Source organism: Oncorhynchus mykiss, chromosome 11, assembly GCF_057628025.1.
Source record: "Oncorhynchus mykiss isolate SJ-2025 chromosome 11, ASM5762802v1, whole genome shotgun sequence".
Classification (NCBI taxonomy): domain Eukaryota; kingdom Metazoa; phylum Chordata; class Actinopteri; order Salmoniformes; family Salmonidae; genus Oncorhynchus; species Oncorhynchus mykiss.
Window position 1 is genome coordinate 37981052 of NC_143032.1, and position 24944 is coordinate 38005995.

General features: G+C 42.3%; 1 protein-coding gene and 1 pseudogene across 4 annotated transcripts; one reads left to right on the forward strand and one right to left on the reverse strand.

Annotated features, from left to right (window-relative positions):
- Positions 1-1933: 1933 nt before the first annotated feature.
- Positions 1934-3707, reverse strand: LOC110535662 (cytochrome P450 2G1 pseudogene; annotated as a pseudogene).
- Positions 3708-4042: 335 nt separating this feature from the next.
- On the forward strand, positions 4043-22466 carry lztfl1 (leucine zipper transcription factor-like 1). 4 transcript variants are annotated; one of them, XM_021620807.3, is made up of 10 exons: positions 4043-4379; positions 15690-15814; positions 15986-16180; positions 17679-17736; positions 17998-18069; positions 18184-18249; positions 19025-19102; positions 19557-19733; positions 21127-21230; positions 21365-22466. In XM_021620807.3, exons 1-10 carry the CDS (start codon positions 4377-4379, stop codon positions 21381-21383), a joined length of 897 nt encoding a protein of 298 aa, XP_021476482.1. In that variant the 5' UTR covers positions 4043-4376; the 3' UTR covers positions 21384-22466. The 4 variants fall into 4 exon arrangements, with proteins under 4 accessions (XP_021476482.1, XP_090046198.1, XP_021476481.1 ...); XM_090190072.1 differs by having other exon boundaries at positions 19025-19084; XM_021620806.3 differs by lacking the exon at positions 4043-4379 and adding an exon at positions 14480-14743.
- The last annotated feature ends 2478 nt before the right edge of the window (positions 22467-24944 follow it).

Here is a 24944-nt window from a genome sequence, read left to right on the forward strand (position 1 = left end):
AAACTGGGGAAAACAGGCTACCTAAGTATGATTCTCAATCAGAGACAACGAACGACACCTGCCTCTGATTGAGAACCACACTAGGCCAAACACATAGAAATATAACAACATAGAAAAAAGAACATAGACTACCCACCCCAACTCACGCCCTGACCAACCTAACACAAAGACATAAAAAAGAAACTAAGGTCAGAACGAGACAAATTGCTCATACTGTATATACAGAAACATAGTGTAGTATTTCTTTCTGATTAAAAAAGAAGAAGAAAGCTAGAGAAAGAGTCAAAAATAATAACATCTGAGATTAAATCTGATTGAATGTGATGCATCCTCTAACTAAGTAACATGTAGCATCATCACCTAGCTCAACCCCCATACACATTGACTTAGTTGCTGAGACATAAAGACACTGATTACACTGGTTCCTGGACCTCCTGACTGACAGTTGGCCTGACCAATCTGTCATCAACTCTCATTAAATTGCACTGGCATAAATACTCAGAATACACTACATTACTGTCTGGTCCACTCAGCATACCTGCTCCCCAATCCCAGAGCCCTGGGTTTCTCCTGACCCACCTGAACTGACCAGGAAAAACTCCAGGCCTTCATTATTAAAGGAGATACACTTCACAGAGCTCAAAAGGTAAGGAATACAATTAAGGGTTTACTTGGTACATATATTTCATCATGCCCATCTAGTGTGGTGGTTGACAGGAAAAAAATATTTTTTAAACAGCTGATGTTGCCAATAAATTAGCAGATTTTTTTTTACAAAGAAAATGTATTTACTGAGCGATAATGTAAACACCCATTCTTCCAAACATGCTATTGTCCAATGGATTGATGATAATATTATGAGCAAATAAACTGATATTTTAATCTACAAATGGTGTCAGTAGAGGTGTTAAACCTATTGAAGTCATTACCCGATGGTAAATCTACAGGTTATGATCTTATGGACAATTTTTTTACTTCGCTATGCTGCTCCCCAGATTGCAGCTCCACTGAAATACATATTTAATTGGTCACTGGAAAAGGGAACATTTGCAAATGTATGGAAGCATGCTAAACTGTCCAATCCCAAAAGACAGCAAAAAAAAACATTACTCCTGCCAATAATCAACCAAATAGTCTACTCCCTTCACTCAGTAAGATATTGGAGGGTATTGTGAGAAGACAAATATGGGAGTACATGGAAAAGAATGATCTGATTACAGCCCATCAGCATGCTTATCGCAAAAAAAAAACATTCCACCATCACTGCATTGGTTGATATGACTGACCAGTGGCTCAATGCTATGGATAATGGCAAGTCTGTGGGTGTACTATTTTTAGATTTTAGTGCAGCATTTGATTTAGTGGATCATGAAATAATTTTGACAAAATGATTGCATTGTGGGTTTAAGGAGGCAGCATTGAGTTGGGTACAGTCATATCAAACAGACAGGAAACAATGGGTCATCAATGGGTCATTTTCTTTCCCTCCTGCTTTAAACTGGAATACCGCAAGGCAGCTGCCTTGGGCCACTTCTTTACATAATATATACCAACGACCTTCCTTATGCCTTATCTGAAACTCAAGATACTATATTTGCAGATGATACTACAATTTATACAGCAAGACAATCGGTTCAATAGGTACAGCAAGCTCTACAAGTAGATCTGGGAAATATCAGGGAGTGGGTTTGCCGGAATAAATTAGTTTTGAACACCAAGAAAACCAGGGTTATGTTGGTCTGTTCCACCAGGAAAAGGCCAACACAGCATAGGATACAACAAGGTTTGTGGGGAGTACAAATTGAGGAATTGGCAGAATGTCCCGTTCATCATAACAAGGGGACCAAGGGGCAGCCTGATAAGAATACATTCTTCTTTAATGAAAGAGAACCACTGAACAAAGTATACAAAACGACCGTGACGCTATAAGACACGCGTGCTGACATGTAACTACACATAGACAATAACCCACAAAACCAAAATGGCAACCTAAATAGGATCCCCAATCAGAGACAACGATAAACAGCTGTCTCTGATTGGGAGCCAATTCAGGCCACCATAGACCTACATATACCTAGACATACCAAAACCCCATAGAATACAAAAAAATCTAGACAAGCAAAAAACACACATCACCCTCGTCACACCCTGACCGTTCTGATCCAGAAAGTGATCAGGGTTAAAGGTTGTGGGCGTGACCCAGTGGTCCTGGTCTCTTAGAACAGAGTGAATCAAGGGAATTATCACGGTGCCCTGAGGGATATTGTACCCTCGAAATGAGATATTCTTGGTGGCGTAGTGCGGGATGTTGAACGGGACGATGTCCAGGAAGCGCTGCACCTTTATGGATGACAGCGTCTGTGAAGGGAAGGGACTTCCTGTCCTCCATCTGGGGAATGCGTTGTCGTCCAATGACTGTGTCAATCTCCTGCTGCATGTGCATCTGAATGTTGGGGAATTTGATGAGCACTATGAGGGCGTATCTGAGAGTGGTGCTGGTGGTCTCTGTTCCTGCCAGATAGGTTCAAGACTGTGGACACCAGGTTCTCATAATGGAACTCAGAGGAGGACACATCCTTCTCCTGGTTGAGTTTGGTAAGGAAGCAGTCTATGAAGTCTCTAGGGTTCCCTGGGTCCAGGGTTTCCTGGTGCTCATGGATCTTTTTCATCACAAAACCTCTCAGCTCGTCCACCTGGCCGAACACAACTTGTTGCCGACCAGGCAGGCGTTCCATCAGCCAGGGGAAGATGTAGAGCTGTCCCCAGGGGGTGCTTCCAAAGTGCAGTATGGCTGAGAGGATGTTGAGCAAGTGCAGGAAGTTGTCATCCTCGTAGCCGAAGCGCTGGCCAAACACCAGGGAGCAGATGACGTTGGACATGGTGCGACTCAGGAAGGGGTGGGGGTCAAAGGGCACAGCTTTAGTGCCGTCTAGACTGTCTATGAGATGTTGGCTCTCCTCCTGTATCCACTCTTCCATTCTCTTACGGCCCATCCCAAAGTCTCTCAGTGTGGTCAGGGTGAAACGACCCAGCTTGCGCCAACGCTCCCCTTACTGATGGCCAGGCCGTATCCCCTGGTAACTCGGACCAGAAAGGGGACGGGAGCTCGTCCTATGAAGTCCTCAGCCTGGTCCACCAGAGCCTCCTTGACCGCCTCGTACCCCACCAGCACCACAGCCCGCTGGCGCCCCAAATACACTGTCATCACTGGCCCATGCACACCACTCCACTTGGTGAGCGTCTTGAAGGGGCCCTGTTTGTCCATCTGAAGCAGGTTGCCTAGCAGCGGCAGAGCGTGGGGTCCGGGGGGTAGACGGATATGTCTCTGTCTCCTCAGCAACCACAGTAGAACCAACACCAATCCGCCCAACACCACATCTCCATTACTCCGGCAGGCAAAACAACAACGTGGCTTCTTCTTCTTCTGTATTCTTCTTTATTCTTTTTTAACCCACCTCTTTTATCTACACCTCTCTTTAGTGTTTTCCTTCTGTCAGTGCAGCAGTGGCTGTCTGTCACTGTTGCATGCCTGACTGTGTGTGTGTGTTGAAGATGTTTGCAGAGATAAGGGGGTGTGTTGAAACTTGTCTGGGACAGAGGTAAACAACAGATCAAATGATTGGCTGCTGTCACGACTTCTGCCGAAGCCGATGCCTCTCCTTGTTCGGGCGGTGTTTGGTGGTCGACGTCATTGGTCTTCTAGCCATCGCTGATCCATTTTTCATTTTCCATTTGTTTTGTCTCGTTTTCCCATACACCTGGTTCTCATTTCCCTCATTATGTGTTGTGTATTTAACCCTCTGTTCGCCCCATGTCTTTGTGTGGTATTGTTTATTGTAGTGCTTGTGCACATTTTGTTTGACTGGTGCGCGTCGGGTTATTGTGCCCATACTTTGTATTTCGTATGCCGTTGGTTTTACTATTAACCTGCTCCGGCTATTATCAAGTTCTGCTCTCCTGCATCTGACTTCTCTGCCACCAGATACGCACCCCTTACAGCTGCTGACATCACAATCACGTGACTGCACCTTGACCCCCAACCAATTTATGCTTCTCAGGCCAATGTAAACAAGGCAAATGACAGTGCAGAAAACCAATAGTGTGGAAAGGACTGATATCTAATACTGTGTCTGTCTAGGTTTTAAAGCGTTATTTTTATTAAATGGAATACAACAAGGATAATAACAAGACAACCATAAACTGAGGACGATGTACATGACAATATTCTGTGGCGTACAGCAGGTCAGCCACCAGGGAGAGACTAGTCGAGGCCTGGTGACAGAAGGAGTGTACATCACGAGGCGACGACACCATCTGCTGGATGTGCCAGGTCTCGACGGGCTCTCAGGCCAGGACTAATTGGGGCTGATTGGGAGATGGTGAGTAATCAAGGGCTGATTGCTCACCCCACGGACCTCCCAGTACTTTGTAGATTATTGCATGGTATGCAGAGGGAGGTGTTTAGTCCCAGGGTCAGCTTATTGATGAGCTTTGAGGGCACTATGGTAGCTGAGCTGCAGTCAATGAATAGCATTCTCACAAAGGTGTTCCTTTTCTCCAGGTGGGAAAGAGCAGTGTGGAGTGCAATAGAGATGGCATCATCTGTGGATCTGTTATGGCGGTATTCAAATTGGAGGTTTCTGGGATAATAGTGTTGATGTCAGCCATGACCAGCCTTTCAAAGCACCTCATGGCTACAGATGATGTGAGTGCTACGGGTTGGTAGTCATTTAGGCAGGTTACCTTAGTGTTCTTGGGCACAGGGACTATGGTGGTCTGCTCAAAACATGTTGGTATTACAGACTCGGACAGGGAGAGGTTGAAAATGTCAGTGAAGATACTTTCCAGTTGGTCAGCGCATGCTTGCTGTACACATCCTGGTAATCTGTCTGGCTCTGCGGCCTCATGAATGTTGACCTGTTTAAAGGTCTTACTCACATTGGCTGATGAGAGCATGATCACAGTCTTCCGGAACAGCTGGTGCTCTCATGCATGTATCAGTGTTATTTTCCTCGAAGCGAGCATAGAAGTAGTTTAGCTCGTCTGGTACGCTCGTGTCACTGGGCGGCTCTCGGCTATGCTTCCCTTTGTAGTCTGTAATGGTTTGCAAGCCCTGCCACATTCAATGAACATCAGAGCCGGTGTAGTATGATTTGATCTTAGTCATGTATTGACGCTTTTCTGTTTGATGGTTCGTCGGAGGGCATAGCGGGATTTCTTATAAGCTTCCAGGTTAGAGTCCCGCTCCTTGAAAGCGAGCGGCAGCTCTAGCCTTTAGCTCAGTGTGGATGTTGCCTGTAATCCATGGCTTCTGGTTGGGGTATGTACCTATGCTCACTGTGGGGAGGACGTCATCGCACTTATTGATGAAGCCAATGACTGATGTGGTGTACGCCTCAATGCCATCGGAGGAATCCCGGAACATATTCCAGTCTGTGCAAGAAAAACAGTCCTGTATCTTAGCATCTGCTTCATCTGACCACTTTTTTTATTGATCGAGTCACTGGTGCTTCCTCCTTTAATTTTAGATTGTAAGCAGGAATCGTTACTATATGAAATGTCATGGGGACAATCAATTATAAGATAAGCAGACTATGCATATGGAACTTTTTGCCCTCATTGTATTGTGTATTCATTTTATTTCATATTATTCAATAACAATTGCTTTCTAAAAAATAGGCCTACTGAGATTCCCAGCACCATTGCTCAGAATCTCAGACATTCTTTAATGCTGTTTTTTGGTTTCTAGTGGCAATTTTACTTTCTAAGATTAATTTGGTGCCTAACAAATTGTATAAACAGGTTCAGTATTAGAGATAAAGAACTGTTTTTTAAATATTAATATTTCACAGAGCAGCAGTATTGTTTTGTTAATTGAGGGAATATGAACATTGAGGTCGCCCAAGACGATAATTTTGGGGTTAATTAGTACTTTGATGGAATGATGGTAAAGCCCGTCTTGAACCTGTAACCAAAATGAAACTACTGTCAGACAGTACCAAAACCTATGCATTAGGCCTATATCCTCTTCATTACAGAACCTGCATTTTGAATCTTGCTTAAAACCTGTTTGGGATAGGGGGCAGTATTTTCACATTCGGATGAAAAGCATGCCCAGAGTAATCTGCCTGCTACTCAGGCCCAGAAGCTAATATATGCATATCATTAGTAGATTTGGAACACTCTGAAGTTTCTAAAACTGTTTGAATGATGTCTGTGAATATAACAGAACTCATATGGCAGGCGAAATCCTGAGAAATATCCAACCAGGATGTGGGAAATCTGAGGTTTGTAGTTTTTCAGGTGATTGCCTATCCAATATACAGTGTAAATGGGGTCATATTGCACTTCCTAAGGCTTCCACTAGATGTCAACAGTCTTTAGAACGTTGTTTCAGAATTCTACTATGAAGGGGGAGCGAAAAAGAGCTGTTTGAATCAGGGGTCTGGCAGAAAGCCATACATTTAGTCACGCGGCCGTGAGCACAAGTTCCTTTTCATTTCTAGAGATAAAGGAATCGTCCGGTTGAAACATTATTGAAGATTTATGATAACATCCTAAAGATTGATTATATACATTGTTTGACATGTTTCTACGAACTGCAATAGAACTTTATGACTTTTCGTCTGGACCTAGTGCCTGCACCTTGTGCATTTTGGATTACTGGACTAAACACGCAAACAAAAAGGAGATATTTGGACATAAAGATGAACTTTATCGAACAAAACAAACATTTGTGGAACTGGGATTCCTGGGAGTGCATTCTGATGATAAGTTAATATTTATAACGCTATTTCTGACTTTTACTGACTCCACAACATGGCGGGTATCTGTATGGCTTGTTTTTGTTGCTGAGCTCTGTACTCAGATTATTGCATGGTATGCTTTTTCCGTAAAGCTTTTTTGAAATCTGACCCAGCGGTTCCATTAAGGAGAAGTATATATTTAATTCTATGCATAACACTTGTATCTTTTATCAACGTTTATGATGAGTATTTCTGTAAATTGATGTGGCTCTCTGCAAATTTGCAGGATGTTTTCGAGGCACAACATTACTGAACATTATGCGCCAATGTAAACTGAGATTTTTGGATATAAATATTAACTTTATCGAACAAAACATACATGTATTGTGTAACATGAAGTCCTATGAGTGCCAACTGATGAAGATCATCAAAGGTTAGTGATTAATTTTCTCTATTTCTGCTTTTTGTGATTCCTCTCTTTGGCTGAAAAATGGCTGTATGGTTTTTTGACTGACCTAACATGGTGTGCTTTCGCTGTAAAGCCTTTTTGAAATCGGACACGATGGCTAGATTAACAAGAAGTATTAGGGAAGATTCTGAATTTGTTGGTAACATATGTAAGATGTTTTATATTCATCAAATGTGTGTAAGTTACTTCTCATCAGAATGGTATTTTTGTGTAATTCTGTGGTGACGTTGCAGTTATCTGTTCTATGTCAAAACTAAGTTGCCTGGGCCGCTGAGAGGGGAGAGGTCAAAGTGTCATCATGTGTAAACATATCTTTCACTCTCTACCTTTCCCATAGTGGGGAAAGGAAGGTTGCAGTGTCTGGAATCATTCTATGCTCCCTCTTATGTTGTTTCTATCTTAACCTATAGCCTCACCCTCCTCTCCGTGAGTTTGTCCAGGAGTTTGTATTTAGAGTGGGTTGTATATAAATGACAATTTGATATATGCCTGTTGTAATGGAGGATTGGTTTATGGTTCTGGGTTTGGGAAAGGAGACAAAGCTGAACGATGAGTTATGTCTATGCTGTCTGACTATGTGTGTCTTTGCTATTAAAGGAACTCAGTTGTATTGTAAGGGGGCTCTCAGAGGATTCACTGGGAGACACTGAATCAATCTGAGAGTCACAGGGTTGTGATAGAGCTCATATAATTAAAGATGGACTTTTATAACTAACTCTAACTTGTGTGTGTGGTTTGCTCCCATGATTTGGTAAATAGAGGAAATTTCCACGACAGAAGTTAAACTTTAATGTGTTGTATTGCACTTGTGAATGTATGAAAGTTAAATATTTCTAAAAAATATTTTTGAATTTCACCATTTCAGCGGATGTTGTTGAGGGGTTCCGCTAGCCTTAAGTTTTAATACACCAAATGGAAAACATTGTCTTTGTTGACAGAATTTTGTAGGAAATCTTTAACTAGTAGATACAGGCAGAATATACCGCACACCCATGAGGGGGTATAGCAGACACTAATTGAACATACATATAATTTGAACAAACATCACCACCATAGGTTCTATGTCATGTAGAAGAGGAGGTGTGATGGTGTGGGTTTGCTTTGCTGGTGACTGTCTGTGATTTATTTTGATTTCAAGGCACATTTAACCAGCATGGCTACCACAGCATTCTGCAGCGATAAGCCATCCCATCTGGTTGGCGCTTAGTGGGACTATCATTTTCTTTTCAATGACCAAACACACCTCCAGGCTGTCTAAGGGTTTTTGACCAAGAAGGAGAGTGATGGAGTGCTGCATCAGATGACCTGGCCTCCACAATCACCCGACTTCAACCCAATTGGAAGGTTGGGATGAGGTGGACCGCAGAGTGAAAAGCACCCAACAAGTGCTCAGCATATGTGGGAACTCCTTCATGACTGTTGGAAAAGCATTCCTCATTAAGGTTTTTGAGAGAATGCCAAGAGTGGGCAAAGCTGTTATCAAGGCAATGGGTGGCTACTTTGAAGAATCTACAATATAAAGTACATTTTGATTTGTTTAGCACTTTGTTTACTACATGATTCCATGCGTTATTTCATCATTTTGATGTCTTCACGATTATTCTACAATGTAGAAAATAGTAAAAAAATAAAGAAAAACCCTTGAATGAGTAGGTGTCTACATTCTAGTTTTTAGCTACTTTGCAACTACTTAGCATTTTAGCTAACCCTATCCCCTAACTCTAACCTGAACCCTTTAGCTAACCCTTCCCCTAACCTTAACCGTAATCCTAACCTTAACCCTCTAACCTAACCCCCAACCTTAACCCTAACCTAGCTAACATTAGCCACAAGTTCCCAAACGGGTCCACAGATGATGCAATCTCTTTTGTACTCCACACTGCCCTTTCCCACCTGGACCAAAATGAACACCTACGAGAGAATGCTTTTCATTGACTACAGCTCAGTATTCAATACCAGTCCCCTCCAAGCTCATCACTAAGCTAAGGTCCAAGGGACTGAACCCCTCCCTCTGCAACTGGATCCTGGACTTCCTGACGGGCCGCCCCCCAGGTGGTTAGGGTAGATAACATCACATCCGGCACGCTGATCCTCAACACGGAGGCCCCAACAGGGTTGCGTAGTAAGTCTCTTCCTGTACTCCCTGTCACCCACAACTCCTACATCATCAAGATTTTTGATGACACAACGCCTTTATCACCAATGACGATGAGACAGCCTATAGGGATTAGGTCAGAAACCTGGTAGTGTGGTGCCAGGACAACAACCTCTCCCTCAATGTGGACAAGACAAAGGAGCTTATCGTGGACTGCAGGAAATGCAGGGCCGAACACCATTGACATCGAGAGCTTCAAGTTCCTCGGTGTCGACATCGCTAAGGCCCTATTCTGGTCCAAACACACCAACACAGTCATGAAGAGGGCACGACAAAGTCTCTTCTCCCTCAGGAGGCTGAAAAGATTTGGCATGGGCCCTTAGATCCTCAAAACGTTTACAGCTGCACCATTGAGAGCATATTGACTGACGGCATCACTGCTTGGTATGGCAACTGCTAGGCATTCGACCGCATGGTGCTACAGAGGGTAGTGCGTACGGCCCAGTACATCACTAGGGCCGTACTCCCTGCCATGCAGGACCTCTACACCAGGCAGTGTCAGAGGAAAGCCCTAAACATTTAAAGACTCCAGCCACCTAAGTCATAGACTGCTTCTCTGCTACCACACGGCAAACAGTGCCGGATTGGGACCAATAGCCTTCTGAACAGCTTCAACCCCCAAGCCATTAGACTGCTAAATAGTTTTTAACTCTATGCACACACACTGGACTCTACACACACATACCCACCCATCGAAAATTCACACTGGTTATCTACTCCGATTTCGGAGCACTCTCGTCTGAGTGTGTCGGAGCGCAGAATAACAGAAGCATTTACAAACAGGCAACATCCATTGAATATGACCGGTCATAGCAAAAACATCAGCAAAAAAAATAAAATCAATTGTTGCCAGCAGGACAGTTAGTCACCAACGCTCTAGATAACATGAAAACAGCATAACCGGCTCTGCTAGGGTGAGTAAAATGGTCAGAGTGAGGTGTTCTTTCATTTGTGTCTGGAAGCTAGCCATCTTTAGCCAGTTAGCTTGGGTGCTTGACTGCCGTTCTGAGGTCAGAACTCTTGGATTAGTGTGCACTCAGAACGCTCCGACAGCGAAATGCTCTGAATTTACTGATGGACAATCTGACAATGCTCTGAATTTACAAACACCCAGAGCAAACTCTGAGCACACTCTGGCACTCCAGAGTGAATTTCAAATCAAATCAAATTGTATTGGTCACATACATGGATAGCAGATGTTATTGCGAGTGTATCGAAATGCTTGTGCTTCTAGTTCCAACAGTGCAGCAATATCTAAGTAATCTAACAATTCCACAACAACTACCTAATACACACAAATCTAAGTAAAGGAATGGAATAAGAATATTGACATATAAATATGGATGAGCAATGATCGAGGGCATAGTTACACTGACACTCCAACACATACAGACATACACTCATTCACATTAACACGTACACGCATTCGCCAAACACACACACTTACATACTCATCAAATACACTGCTGCTACTGTATTATCTATCCTGTTGCCTAGTCACTTTACCCCTACCTATATATCTCCATTTCCTCATACCCCTGCACATTGACTCTGTACTGGTACCCCATGTACAGTGCATTCAGAAAGTATTCAGACCCTTTGACTTTTTCCACATTTTGTTACGTTACAGCCTTATTCTAAAATTGATTAAATGTTTTTTTTCCTCATCAATCAGCACACAATACCCCATAATGACAAAGCAAAAAATGTTTTTTAGAAATGTTTGCAAATGTACAGTACCCGTCAAAAGTTTGGACATACCTACTCATTCAAGGATTTTTCTTTATTTTACTATTTTCTACATTGTAAAATAACAGGGAAGACCTCAAAACTATGAAATAACACATGGAATCAAGTAGTAACTAAAAGTGTTAAACAAATTTAAATATTTTATATTTGAGATTCTTCAAAGTAGTCCCCCTTTGCCTTGATGACAGCTTTGCACACTCTTGGCATTCTCTCAACCAGCTTCCTGGAATGCATTTTAATTAACAGGTGTGCCTTGTTAAAAGTTAATTTGTGTCACACCCTGATCTGTTTCACCTGTTTTTGGGCTTGTCTCCACCCCCCCCTCCAGGTGTCGCACATCTGCCCCATTATCCACGTGTATTTATACCAGTGTTATGTTTGTCTGTTGCCAGTTTGTCTTGTCTCATCAAGCCTACCAGCGGTTTCCCGTACTCCTGTTTTCGTTCGTCTCTTTTCTAGTTTTCCCGCTTTTGACCATTCTGCCTGCCCTGACCCTGACTGCTGTTCTGTACCTTTCGGACTGCTCTGGATTACTGACCTCTGCCTGCCTGTCGTTTGCCTGCCTACTGTTTTTGTAATAAACTGTTGTTACTTCGAACTGTCTGCATCTGGGTCTTATCCTGAGGTCTGATAAGTTTGTGGAATTTCTTTCCTTCTTAATGTGTTTGATTCTCTCAGTTGTGTTGTGACAAGGTAGGGGTGGTATACAGAAGATAGCCCTATTTGGTAAAAGACCAAGTCCATATTATGGCAAGAATAGCTCAAATAAGCAGTCCAGCATTACTTCAAGACATGAAGGTCAGTCAATCCAGAACATTTCAAGAACTTTGAAAGTTTCTTCAAGTGCCGTCACAAAAACCATCAAGCGCTATGATGTAACTGTCTCTCACAGGAAAGGAAGACCCAGAGTTACTCTGCTGCAGAGGATAAGTTCATTAGTTACCAACCTCAGAAATTGCAGCCCAAATAAATGCTTCACAGAGTTCAGGTAACAGATCTCAGCATCAACTGTTCAGAGACTGTGTAAATCAGGCCTTCATGGTCAAATTGCTGCAAAGAAACCACTACTAAAGGACACCAATAATAAGAGACTTGCTTGGGCTAAGAATAAACATTAGACCGGTGGAAATCTGTCCTTTGGTCTGATGAGTCCAAATTTGAGATTTTTGGTTCCAACCACCATGTCTTTGTGAGATGCAGCGTAGGTGAACGGATGATCTCTGCATGTGTGGTTCCCACCGTGAAGAATGGAGGAGGAGGTGTGATGGTGCTTTGCTGGTGACTGTCCATGATTTATTTAGAATTCAAGGCACACTTAACCAGCATGGCTACCGCAGCATTCTGCAGCGTTACGCCATCGTATCTGGTTTGCACTTAGTGCCACTATCATTTGTTTTTCAACAGGACAATAACCCAACACACCTCCAGGCTGTGTAACAGCTATTTGGCCAAGAAGGAGAGTGATGGAGTGCTGCATCAAATGACCTGGCCTCCACAATCACCCGAGCGCAACCCTATTGAGATAATTTGGGATGATTTGGACCGTAGAGTGAAGGAAAAGCAGCTAACAACTCCTTCAAAACTGTTGGAAAAGCATTCCAGGTGAAGCTGGTTGAGAGAATGCCAAGAGTGTGCACAGCTGTCAAGGCAAAGGGTGGCTACTTTGAAGAATCTACAATAAAATACCTTTTGATTTGTTTAACACTTTTTTGGTGACTACATGATTCCATATGTGTTATTTCATTGTTGTCTTGAATATTATTCTACCATTTAGAAAATAGTAAAACTAAAAATAGTAAAAATCCTTGAATGAGTAAGTGTGTCCAAACTTTTGACAGGTACTCATATATATATATATATATATATATATATATATACTGAAATTTACATATATATATATATATATACTGAAATTTACATATATATATATATATATATATATATATACTGAAATTTACATAAGTATTCAGACACTTTTCTCAGTACATTGTTGAAGGACCTTTGGCTGCGATTACAGCCGTGAGTCTTCTTGGGTATTACGCTACAAGCTTGGCACAACTGTATTTGGGGAGTTTCTCCCATTCTTCTCTGCAGATCCTCTCATGCTCTGTCAGGCTGCACAGCTATTTACAGGTCTCCACAGAGACGTTTGATCGGGTTCGTCCGGACTCTGACTGGGCCACTCAAGAACATTCAGAGACTTTCCCAAAGCCACTCCTGCATTGTCTTGGCTGTGTGCTTGGATTGTTGTCCTGTTGGAAGGTGAACCTTCGCCCCAGTCTGAGGTCCTGAGTGTTTTCATCAAGGATCTCTCTCTACTTTGCTCCGTTCATCTTTCCCTCGATCCTGACTAGTCTCCTAGTCCCGGCCACTGAAAAAAAATCCACAAGTCATGATGCTAACACCACCACCACCATGCTTCACCATAGGGATGGTATTGGCCAGGTGATGAGCGGTATCTGGTTTACTCCAGATGTGACGCTGGGCATTCAGGCCATAGAGTTCAATCCTGGTTTCATCAGACCAGAGAATGTTGTTTTTCATGGTCAGAGTCCTTTTAGGTGCTTTTTGGCAAACTCCAAGCGGGCTATCATGTGCATTTTTACTGAGGAGTGGCTTCCATCTGGCCACTCTACCACAAAGGCCTGATTGGTGGAGACCTTCAGAGATAGTTGTCCTTCTGGAAGGTTCTCCCATCTCCACAGAGGAATTCTGGAGCTCTGTCAAGAGTGACCATCGGGTTCTTTGTCACCTGCCTTATCAAGGCCCTTCTCCCCTGATAGTTCAGTATGGCCGGATGACCAGCTCCAGGAAGAGTCTTGGTGGTTCCAAACTTCTTACATTTAAGAATGATGGAGGCCACTGTGTTCTTGGGGACCTCCAACGCTGCAGAAATGTTTTGGTACCCTTCCCCAGATCTGTGCCTCGACACAATCCTGTCTCGGTGCTCTATGGAAAATTCCTTCGATTTCATGGCTGGGTTTTTGCTCTGACATGCACTGTCAACTGTGGGACCTTATATAGACAGGTGTATGCCTTTCCAAATCATGTCCAATCAATTGAATTTACCACAGGTGGACGCCAATGAAGTTGTGAAACATTTCAAGGATGATCAATAAAAACAGGATGCACCTGAGCTCAATGTCGAGTCTCATAGCAAAGGGTCTAAATATTTATGTAAATAAGATATTCAAGTTTTTTATTTTTTATAAATTTGCAAACATTTATAAAAACTCTTTTCGCTTTTTCATTATGCGGTATTGTGTGTAGATTGAGGAAAACAATTCATGAATACATTTTAGAATAAGTGAAGTGGTCTGAATACTTTCCGAATGTACTGTATAGCCAGCCCCTCGAGTCATTTAATATAATGCATAGAACTAGAAATGCTAACCCAACAAGGAACTTGTTCTATGGTTGAACGTGCTCCATGGTTACCAACGCAATGACGCTTTTCCGTATCCAAGACATCTCCAGCGCTGAAGAGGCGAGCTAGCTGATATATTTTCAGATATCACCGTCAATAAACATAGATAGTTAAAAGCGTTGTGTAACTATTCGTTTGTCTATTCAGTTAACATAACAATTAGCAGTAAAAGATTCGGGTGTTTGGCGTCAACAATGGTGAGTAACATTAGCACGCTAAGCTACTTTAGCCCAGCTAACGTTAGTTTGCTAACTAGCTTAAGTAGCTAGCAACATGATATGGCCAGCTTGCTGGTGTGGATTTAGCAAGGGATCAAATCAAATTGTATTCGTCACATGCGCCGAATACAACGGGTGTAATGTTAGACTTAACCGTGAAATTATTGCGTACGAGCCCTTCCCAACGATGTAGAGTTAAAAAAAAAAAACATTAATTAAAAATAAATAGTAGCTAACACAAGAGGAATACAATACCCAATAATTGAGCTATATAGTTACCACGAGTACCAAATCAATGTGCAGGGGTATGAGGTAGATATGTACATGAGTCATGTCATGAAGGCAGGGTAAAGTGACTAACGACGTTAACGTTAGGCATCAGGATACAGTAGACATAACTCCAGTAAAATAAAGAACAGAGTAGCAGCATTATGCTTTGTCACGTCTAGTGCGCGAACAATCTCTGTAATCGATAAGGTCGTCTGCACGGATTGTTAGCTTGCTGACGTTAGTTTAGTCAGTGAGTAGCGAAAATGTAAACATTCGCTAGCTAGACCTCTAAAATGTACTATAACGTTTCCATGACGACGCAGCGCTGCATGCTGATTAGCTAGAGTTTCCACTAATTGCCACAGTCAAAATGGACCAAATCGTAAAAATTAATGAAAAATTAAGACCAAATAGCTCATTTTAGTTAAGGTTAGGCATAAGGTTAGCAGTGTGGTTAAGAATGGGGTTAGGATTAAAATCCCATTTGAAGTAGAGAAATTGTTCGATATTGTGCTTGAAACAGTAATTTAACCTGCTAGCTAAACAACTTACTATAATTAATGAAGAGGGCCACAACCACAGATCCGTCTTCTAGTTTATGTTACTTGGCTGGAAATTGACATCCATCCCTGCCCCTCTTTCTCTCTCCTTGAAGGCTGAGTTTGGTTTCAATGAGCACCATCAGAATGAGGCCATCAACTACATGCGCTTTGCACGCTCCAAGAGGATCATCAGACTCAAGACCATTGACTCCTGCTTCGAGGACCTTAAAGACAGCAGGTGTTGTATCACACAATTTTAGTTTTTTTTAATCACAGCTAGCCAACTATGTTTGTTAGAGGAATGCAAGTCTGTCTTTTTAGGACAGCTTTGAAGGGTATTTGTGTGTATCTCCAAAGAAGAAGTTCCCCCACAGGGAGAAAGAGTTATTCTATTTATATTCTATTATAGGCTAGTGGAGGAGACATTCACAGTGGATGAGGTGCGGGACATGCTGGACGGGCTGCAGCTGGTTGTGCGAGGGGAGGTGGAGACAGAGCTCATCAACACGGCCCACACCAACGTGCTGCTGCTTCGGCAGCTCTTCTCCCAGGCTGAAAAGTTCTACCTCCGCCTGCAGACTGACATATCAGAGCTGGAGAACAGGTGGGCTGTGGGGAGGGGTGGGGTGGGATATCTCGGAAGTGGACTGTGGGGATGAGGGGGGGCTTCAAGGACAGGCTGAAGCCCATTTTGCGGCTAAGTTGGTAGAGCGTGGCGCTTGCAACGCCAGGGTTGTGGGTTCGATTCCCACGGGGGACCAGTACAAAAATGTATGCACTCCTAACTGTAAGTTGCTCTGGATAAGAGCGTCTGCTTAGTGACTAAAATGTAAAAGAGTAGGTAGTACTGAGAATTAGGGGGTGTATGTGAAGGTATATTTCAGTTTAACATTGGAAACTAGCTGGTGGCTCAGTGAATCTCAATAGCGCACTTCCTAAATCTAAACTCAGACTTAAGGCTATTGAAGCAATTACGCAATGGGTTAATAGCAGATAGCGGTTTCTCTCACTTCACTACACTTTTCCCCCAACAATACAATGAAGTGGGTGGGTGAGGTTAAAGACCTTTCCATCACACTCACTGCTTCACTCTGAGGATGGATCTGAACTTGTTACTGGGGCACAGGAACATGCCACTTTGAAATGTATAACATGGCTCTGTGATGTGGAGCACATTTCCAGGCCGAGGGACTGTGTTAATGGGTCTTTTAGAGAGGGAGGGGAAAGCCATTCCTTTTACAGTCCCAACTTTTTGATGTTGAAAAACTGACAAGTCCATCAGCAATGTAGAACGGAGACAGTGATTACATGGCAAATTGTATTAGAGAGACCATTTTCGTACTTTACGAACAAAACTTTGATTTGCCTCTAAGGATATTGTGAGGTTGTTGTGAGATTGGTACATGAGTGTGAGGGAATGAGAGATATTGGTTTAATTCAATTTTTCTAACAATTTGGGTCTTTGTTTGTATTTGCCATCTAACATCTGCTGAATTGAGAATATTAACCAGCTGTGTTTAAACTACATTTGACCTTTATTACACGGACACCAGTCATAGAACAAAAACAAAACATACAAAATCAAGCCTGTGCTGAAGGTGTTCCGTAGGCCTCAATCCCGTGTGGCTGTTAGCAGGGTGTCAGTAGCAGGGAATACGCCCATAGAAGCCAAAGAGCTACATGCATTCTGCAGCTTTTTCAAACCACATATAAGCGTGTAGCGGGGTGCTTTGTTTTATCACAGACAGTTTAAATAAATATCTTCAGGAGGATAACAATTGTGTTTTATTTTTCTTCTTAAAGAGACATACAGTAACTGCCAGGTGGCTGCTTCCCTGTACTCCACGTCAAATGTTTTGCACAATGTTATTCTGTTGATCTCTTTCATAAAGAAACATGCTAAGCTGTTAGGCCAGTTGGCCCCTACTTTCAGAAGCCCAATGAGTCAGTACACTCAATGAAACTCACTTTATGGTATCAAACATTATGTCATTACTCTGGTTCGTTTAAAAGCTATACATGTGCCTAAAAGTATAACATTTTCTAATTTTTTGTACATCTCTCTTTTTCTCATCCCCTTTGCTCTTTTTCATTTTCTACAGAGAGTTGTTAGAGCAAGTGGCTGAGTTTGAGAATACTGAGTTTAAAAACCCAAATAAGGTGAGTGCCCAACCACTGAACTATTTCCCCTTTATAAAAAATAATTGTGCATGTATTACATATTTAGGGTTAGGGCTGAAATGTTGCACTTTCATAAAATACACAGCACTTGAATCGTATCACAATTGGAAATGGTATACCTTTTTAAGTGAATGTTTTAAGTCCATGTTATCAAGGTAATGGACAGCTGACAACATATATTGATGCCATTTATTGATGGGAGAGTATGTGCTCACTTACATGCCTTACTTCCTTTCCCAGACTAACCAAGAAATTAGCAAGCCCAAGTTAGCACCGCTGAATGAAGGTGGGGTATCTGAACTTCTCAACAAGGTAAGGTACTCAAACCTCATCTGGTAGTACAGATGTATTTTGTAATAGCACCAGCTCAGCAGCTATATCACCAGCCATCTCATCAACAGTTTCTTCACATTGGTTTTTCATCAGGAGATATCAAGGCTACAAGAGGAAAATAATAAGCTCAAAGGCAGGCTCCGGACTTTGGAAACCCAGGTACCTCACACATCTGAATCAATAAAGTGTATTTCTGATTGACATGTTCTTACTTAGTTATGATGTTGCTTATCAATGGTGTGGTACTGTAGATTTGGTCATAATCTTGTCAAGTTCTGTACCTGATCACATCCATGATCATGATTAGTTTATAATGACACGACATTATTCACCTGAATGACTCCTGATTTCCTAGTAACCACAGAACAATCATGAGCTGCTTGTCTGCTAGAGTGGAATGGATAGCCGACCAACTGCCTGGTTGGTTATTTGGGTAGCTATTTCCTCGGAGAGGGGTTTGGAAGGGGCTCCTTTTCATTTTGAAGTGCATTTTGAAGTCGTCATTAATGTATAAAATAAAAAGTAGTAAAAATAATAATCTGCATAGTCTGGAATCCGTGTGTGTAAACTGCGTATTGAGGATTAACATATTCAGGATTTCCATTTTATACTCCTAAAATAAACAAATGAAAGACACTGTACTGTAGCAAGCTAGCTATCTGGCTAGAATAGCCTGCTATGTTACTAACTAAGTTATGTTATAGTACTCTAGCTATTGCCATTCCAGCTGACAATCAGAGCTTGCATTTCAGAGCAGAGCGTCCAGAGTGAATTTACGAACACACCCTTTAATGCACTCTACTTATTGTAACTTTTGACATCATTGTAATTGTGCTCATGTTTCCACCTGACCTACACCTGACCTTGCTAATTGAATGATCGTATCACTTATATGTTGGTGTCACTTACATGCAGTATACTGATTGTTTTTCAGGCCATGGGTGCGTTGGATGAGAAGACCAGGGCGGAGAGAGCTCTCAAAGACTTGCAGAAGGTCAAGGGGGAACAGCAAGTACTGTAGCACCATAAGGGCCATGGGTTCAAGGTTTTGGGTTAACAATATAACAAACAAATCTGGTTCAAAAGACCATAGAATGACAACTGCACTTAACTTTTCAGTAGTATTTCCTGTTTACTTTCTGATTTTTGTGCATTGTATAATTTTTTTCTTTTTAGTGAAGTTGTCCACATGCTGGACTTGTTTATGATGTGTTGAAACTTTTGTCCTGCTTTTTTTCTGAACGATTACTATTATTTAATTTGCTTTCATGGAAATCAACTGGTATGTATCAATCTGACCCTATGCTTTGTGTGTTGAATATATGTCAATCTGAGTGTGCATCTCAAATGGCACCCGATTCCCATAGAGCTCTGGTCAAAAGTACTGCACTGTATAGGGAAAAGGGGGCCATTTTGGAACGCGCATAAAAATTCACCCACTGACATGCTGTGTGTTTCTCCCCAAGATGGCCACCCGTTCTCAGGAGATCACTAGTCTGGAGGACACGGTGGCAGCACTGCAGGAAGACTACCAGAAGTCCCTGAGTGTCAACGCTGCCTCCCAAAGAGACCTGCAGGACAACCTGGTGTCTGCCAAACATGACCTGCTCAGGGTACAGGAACAACTGTCCCTGGCAGAGAAGGTACGTGCTTGGCCCATACCCTATACCTGATGCGTTTCACATAAATCCTGCATTGATTTCAACCAATGGACAATTGTGTGAACTTCAGTCTCAAAATACAGTGTTTCCGGAAAGTATTCAGACCCCTTGACTTTTTCCACATTTTATTACGTTACAGCCTTATTCTCAAATTGATTAAATATTTATTTTCCTCATCAATCTACAAACACTACCCCAGAATGACAAAGTGAAAACAGGTTTTTAGAAATGTTTGCAAATTTGTTTTATTTTATTTACATAAGTATTCAGACCCTTTGCTATGAGACTCGAAATTGAGCTCAGGTGCACTGTTTCCATTGAAAGGCACACACCTGTCTATATAAAGTCCCACAGATGGCAGTACATCGTAGAGCAAAAACCAAGCCATGAGGTCAAAGGAATTGTCCGTAGAACTCCAAGACAGGATTGTGTCGAGGCACAGATCTGGAGAAAGGTACCAAAACATTTCTGCGGCATTGAAGGTCCCCAAAAATACAGTGGCCTCCATCATTCTTAAATGGAGAACCACCAAGACTCTTCCTAGTGCTGGCTGCCCGGCCAAACTGAGTAATCAGGGGAGAAGGGCCTTGGTCAGGGAGGTGACCAAGAACCCGATGGTCACTCTGACAGAGCTCCAGAGTTCCTCTCTGCAGATTGGAGTACCTTCCAGAAGGACAACCCTTTCTGCAGCACTCCACCAATCAGGTCTTTGTGGTGGAGTGGCCAAATGGAAGCCACTCCTCAGCGACAGGGACTGGGAGACTAGTCAGGATCGAGGGAAAGCTGAACGGAGTAAAGTACAGAGAGATCCTTGATGAAAACCTGCTCCAGAGCGCTCAGGACCTCAGACTGGGGGCGAAGGTTCACCTTCCAACAGGACAACGACCCTAAGCAGACAGCTAAAACAACACAGGAGTGGCTTCGAGACAAGTCTATGAATGTCATTGAGTGGCCCAGCCAGAGCCCAGACTTGAACCAGATCGAACATCTCTGGAGAGTCCTGAAAATAGCTGTGCAGTGACGCTCTCCATCCAACCTGACAGATCTTGAGAGGATCTGCAGAGAAGAATGGGAGAAACTTTCCAAATCACTGTAATCACTGCCAAAGGTGCTTCAACAAAGTACAGAGTAAAGGGTCTGAATTCTTATGTAAATGTTTTTATTTTTAATACATTTGCAATCATTTCTAAAAACCTGTTTTTGCTTTGTCATTATGGGGTATTGTGTGTAAATTAGTGAGGAGGAAAAACGATTTAATCCATTTTAGAATAAGGCTGTAACGTAACAAAAAGTTAAAGGGTCTGAATACTTTCCGAATGCACTGTATATCTGCCATTTCGAGGTTATCATGCAATCGGGTTTTGTGTGTGTGTAGGAGCTGGACCGGAAGTTCCAACAGACTTCTGCCTACCGCAACATGAAGGAGATCCTCACCAAGAAAAATGAGCAGATCAAGGACATCAGGAAACGGCTTTCAAAGTGAGTCGGTTGATTATTATACAAATTTGTTATGTATGACTGGTTGATTGAGATTCTTCTCCTGAAAGATGATTATGTTTGCAGTTCCTGTCTAACAACCTTCTCTGCTAACAGTTCCAATGTATCAATTCTAGATACGAGTCTGATGAATGAACCCTTTGCATCACACAACAAGACACAAAATGGAGGTTAAAATACACGACAAAGGGTAGAAATGGCCCAAAAGTTGGGACTGTCACTCTGGAGAAGGTTTTTGCCCGTTTACCATTTATTCTACCCCACTGCAGGAGCAGGTGCTTTGAACAAAAAATTGAATTGAGAATATCACCTGTAGTTCAGAACCTTTCAGAAGAATCGTATCATCTCGCTGATCCAGCAGCTTTTGTAGTCATTGGCTTTAGGAGATGATTGCAGGGTATTAAGGGTTAGGGGCTAATCGACAGAGCCTCCTATGGTCAGTCTCACTGGGAGATATCTAGGAGCTGGAGCTTTGTGTGTTTAGTAGTTGGTTTTCCTCATTGCACTATGCAAGTACTTTCACGTCCTTGACTTGCTGTCTAAAACGGAGGCCTTCTGAATAGGAGAGATATGCTTGAAGCTCTGGTGCTGTCTATATCTGATGGTGATGGGTACATTTTTCCATGACACCAATATAAATTATTGGCTCTTCTCAAGACTGTATAATCTTTTTCACCTATTTCTATGTAGCTGGGGTATCATGCAACATCTGTTTATATGTATTCAGCTGGCGGAATTGAGCTCCAAGTTTTAATGATAGTGAATAGTCATGGCTAATGGTACATATTATGAATCGCAGCATAACATTCCAAAATATCTTGAGGGGAAGGTTTTGAGGGAAACGTTTACGTATGATTTGACATGTTTTCTTATTTTTCTTACAATTTTTATCCTGTTTTAGCATGTAAAAATGATTGGAACGATCAGAGGTTGGACCTAAGCAAATGTATAAGTACTTCCCTACACATATAGAATATTTTTATGGGAACAGTGAACTTTTTTGTCCTTAACCCTGATAATAGCCTGGTATCAAGGCATATATTGTATTCCGTCTGGTACCAGGCCAGAGGCATATGTGTGTAATATGACAAAAATTCTATGTTGCTGTCTTTGACGTAATGCTCTTGTAGAGTATGATACACGACCACCTATGTCATATTAGACGTGTATGTGTGATATGTTTGAATTGTTGTGGGGTAATAAAAGCTGTTACCAAAATGTCAGCTTCTTTCACATTTGTTCAAAGTACACCATGGGACAGAATATAAAAGATGTGGGCCTGCAAGCAGCTATCGGTGTATCACACTACAATGAATGTGATGGGCCTGGATATGGGTGGTGGCAGTGCTGCCTTCTCTATGGGTCGAAGCAGGGGGCTGGGAGCGTGTGCCGCCCTGGCTGTAGCATCTGCTTCTGCAGGGCCCATGCTGGCTCGGGTCCGCTCATGGGCTGCAGAGAAACACACCCTCTCTAAGCTTAACAAGCGCTTCTCAGGCTACATGGCACAGATATGACCAACGAGCCCAACCGAGCCACCACGGCTGAGTACGAGACACAGCTGATGGAGTACCGTGGTACACATGGTTAAACTGAAGATCGGGCTGGACGGCATCCGGGGAACCCATGAGATGAAGGCCATGGTAAGAGTCTAACTGCATGGCATCTCTCTGAGAGAAGTGCATGTGTACTTCCCAAATGGTACCCTATTCCCTATATAGTACCCTACTTTTGATCAGGGCCCATAGGGGCCTGGTCGAAAGTAGTGAACTATAAAGGGAATAGGGTGTCATTTGGGATGCTGATGTTTTATTTTATTTTTTTTACAGTCTAGCTATCCCTTGTCTGCTAAACCAATTTTGAGAAGATGTTTGATTACCTGTCACCTTTTGGTCATGCAGGTATAAATTTGAACAAGGCTGGAAGCACGAAGAGGGTTACTGCAGAATCTATGCTTATAAATATCAGATTTTGTTAAAGATCTCATTCAGCTGTGTTTATCTCGAAATTATTTCTTGATACGTTTACTTTTCAATTAAAATTGTCAAAAATAGCTTCTTAGCTAAGAGCAATTTCTCATCAATAATTTTGCTAGGACTGTCTGGGAGTGATCTGAGTGGGGAGGGGAACATTTAAAATTAGCTGTTATTGGCAGAGAGGTTTGGAACTCCCTTTCTTATTGGTCTATTAACTAATTTACCTCATGGTGATGTCACCAGGCAGGCCAAAACTCCATCCCACCAAAACAGGCTGATATTTCAGGTGGTCTTTTCAAACAGCTCTTACACTAAAAGGGCATTATAATTTAAATATATATATATAACAGGTAAAAACGTTTACTGCGTTGGCCCTGAATTTCCTGTTCAATTGGACAACAATACCCAATACACTATAACTATCCATCCTGTATGGTGTTGACATAAGTGGAGGTTGGTGGGAAGCGCTATAGGAGGACTGGCTTATTGTATTGTCTGGAATGGAGTAAATGGAACGGTATCATACACATCGAAGATATGGAAACCAAATGTTTGACTCCGTTCCAAGTATTACATTCCAGCCATTACAATGACCCCTATCCTCCTATAGCTCCTCCCACCAGTCTCCACTGGTTGACGTGGCCCACGAGATGCCAAACACTCAAGCCTTAAAGGACAACTGCACTTCCCGATTTGGCCTTGTTTTTAGATGTGGTTCATTAAGAAATGTTAGTGGCTATGATTGATTTCAAACGTGAGTTGGTTTCGGGTGTGTCTCGTGTATGTGTTGGCAGGTGGGATAAATTAGCCAAATTATTTTGTCAATTAGCTTCACGCCTCATATCCACCAGAGGCATCCGGTGGAACGCAGAGTCAATGGAGCAACTCTATGTTGGGGAATGCCACACTAGGCAGCGATGCGTTCTGTGTGCAGTATATGTTCAACTCTTCGTTGCTTTAACGTGCGGTGGTACACATGGAAGTACCCACACACATTCCAACTAGCTAGCTTTTATCTAGTTGAAAAGTGAAACATGTAAGTACGGAAAAGACATCCAGCAAAAATAATATGCATCTGATGGACAGCAGGCGTCAGCTGGCTGGATGGTACCAAATAATAGCCAATCAGAGTTGAGCTTAAAAAGTGTCAAAGAAGCCCGTTTTTGGATTTGGCTTCACACCAATCACATCAAAAGCAACATGTCGTTGACAGAACTTAAATTGTTGCATCTAGTTGTGTCGTCCTCTGATGGCTGGCTAGCTAGCTAAAATGGGCCCTTTCTTAAATGATCCATGGATGGAGATAGGGATTTGGACTTGTGGTTTTACTTAATTCTCCATACTGGCCAATGATTATAACGTTGATTCTGATCCAACCATAAATGTATATATTGTGCCTCCTGAGAGGATGGAAGTTCAATATGTAGCTAGTAGCGTGTCCTGTACCGAAGGCCCTAGTCATAGACTGTTTGTCAACATGAAAGAGAGGAGGATGGCATTGGCATTTCTCTACAAGTAGGGTGAGTCAACATGTTTTTTTTCTACACACACACGCACACACAGAGAGAGAAATCAGAACAATGGACAGGCACATCATATTTAGCTTACGTTTACTGGACTAAATCGTTTTTGGTATCTTTTAGTTGTCACTGTATTCGACATAGGGGATTTGATCATGTTGAAATGGTGCTGGAATAGTGGAGGCAGCTCCTGTTTTCTTTGT

Bases quoted from the DNA above. Each gene is read 5' to 3' on its own strand.
- lztfl1 (XM_021620807.3), top strand. The intron at 17,737-17,997 runs GTGAGTGCCCAA...TTCCTTTCCCAG, and splicing joins AGTTTAAAAACCCAAATAAG to ACTAACCAAGAAATTAGCAA. The intron at 18,070-18,183 runs GTAAGGTACTCA...GTTTTTCATCAG, and splicing joins TATCTGAACTTCTCAACAAG to GAGATATCAAGGCTACAAGA.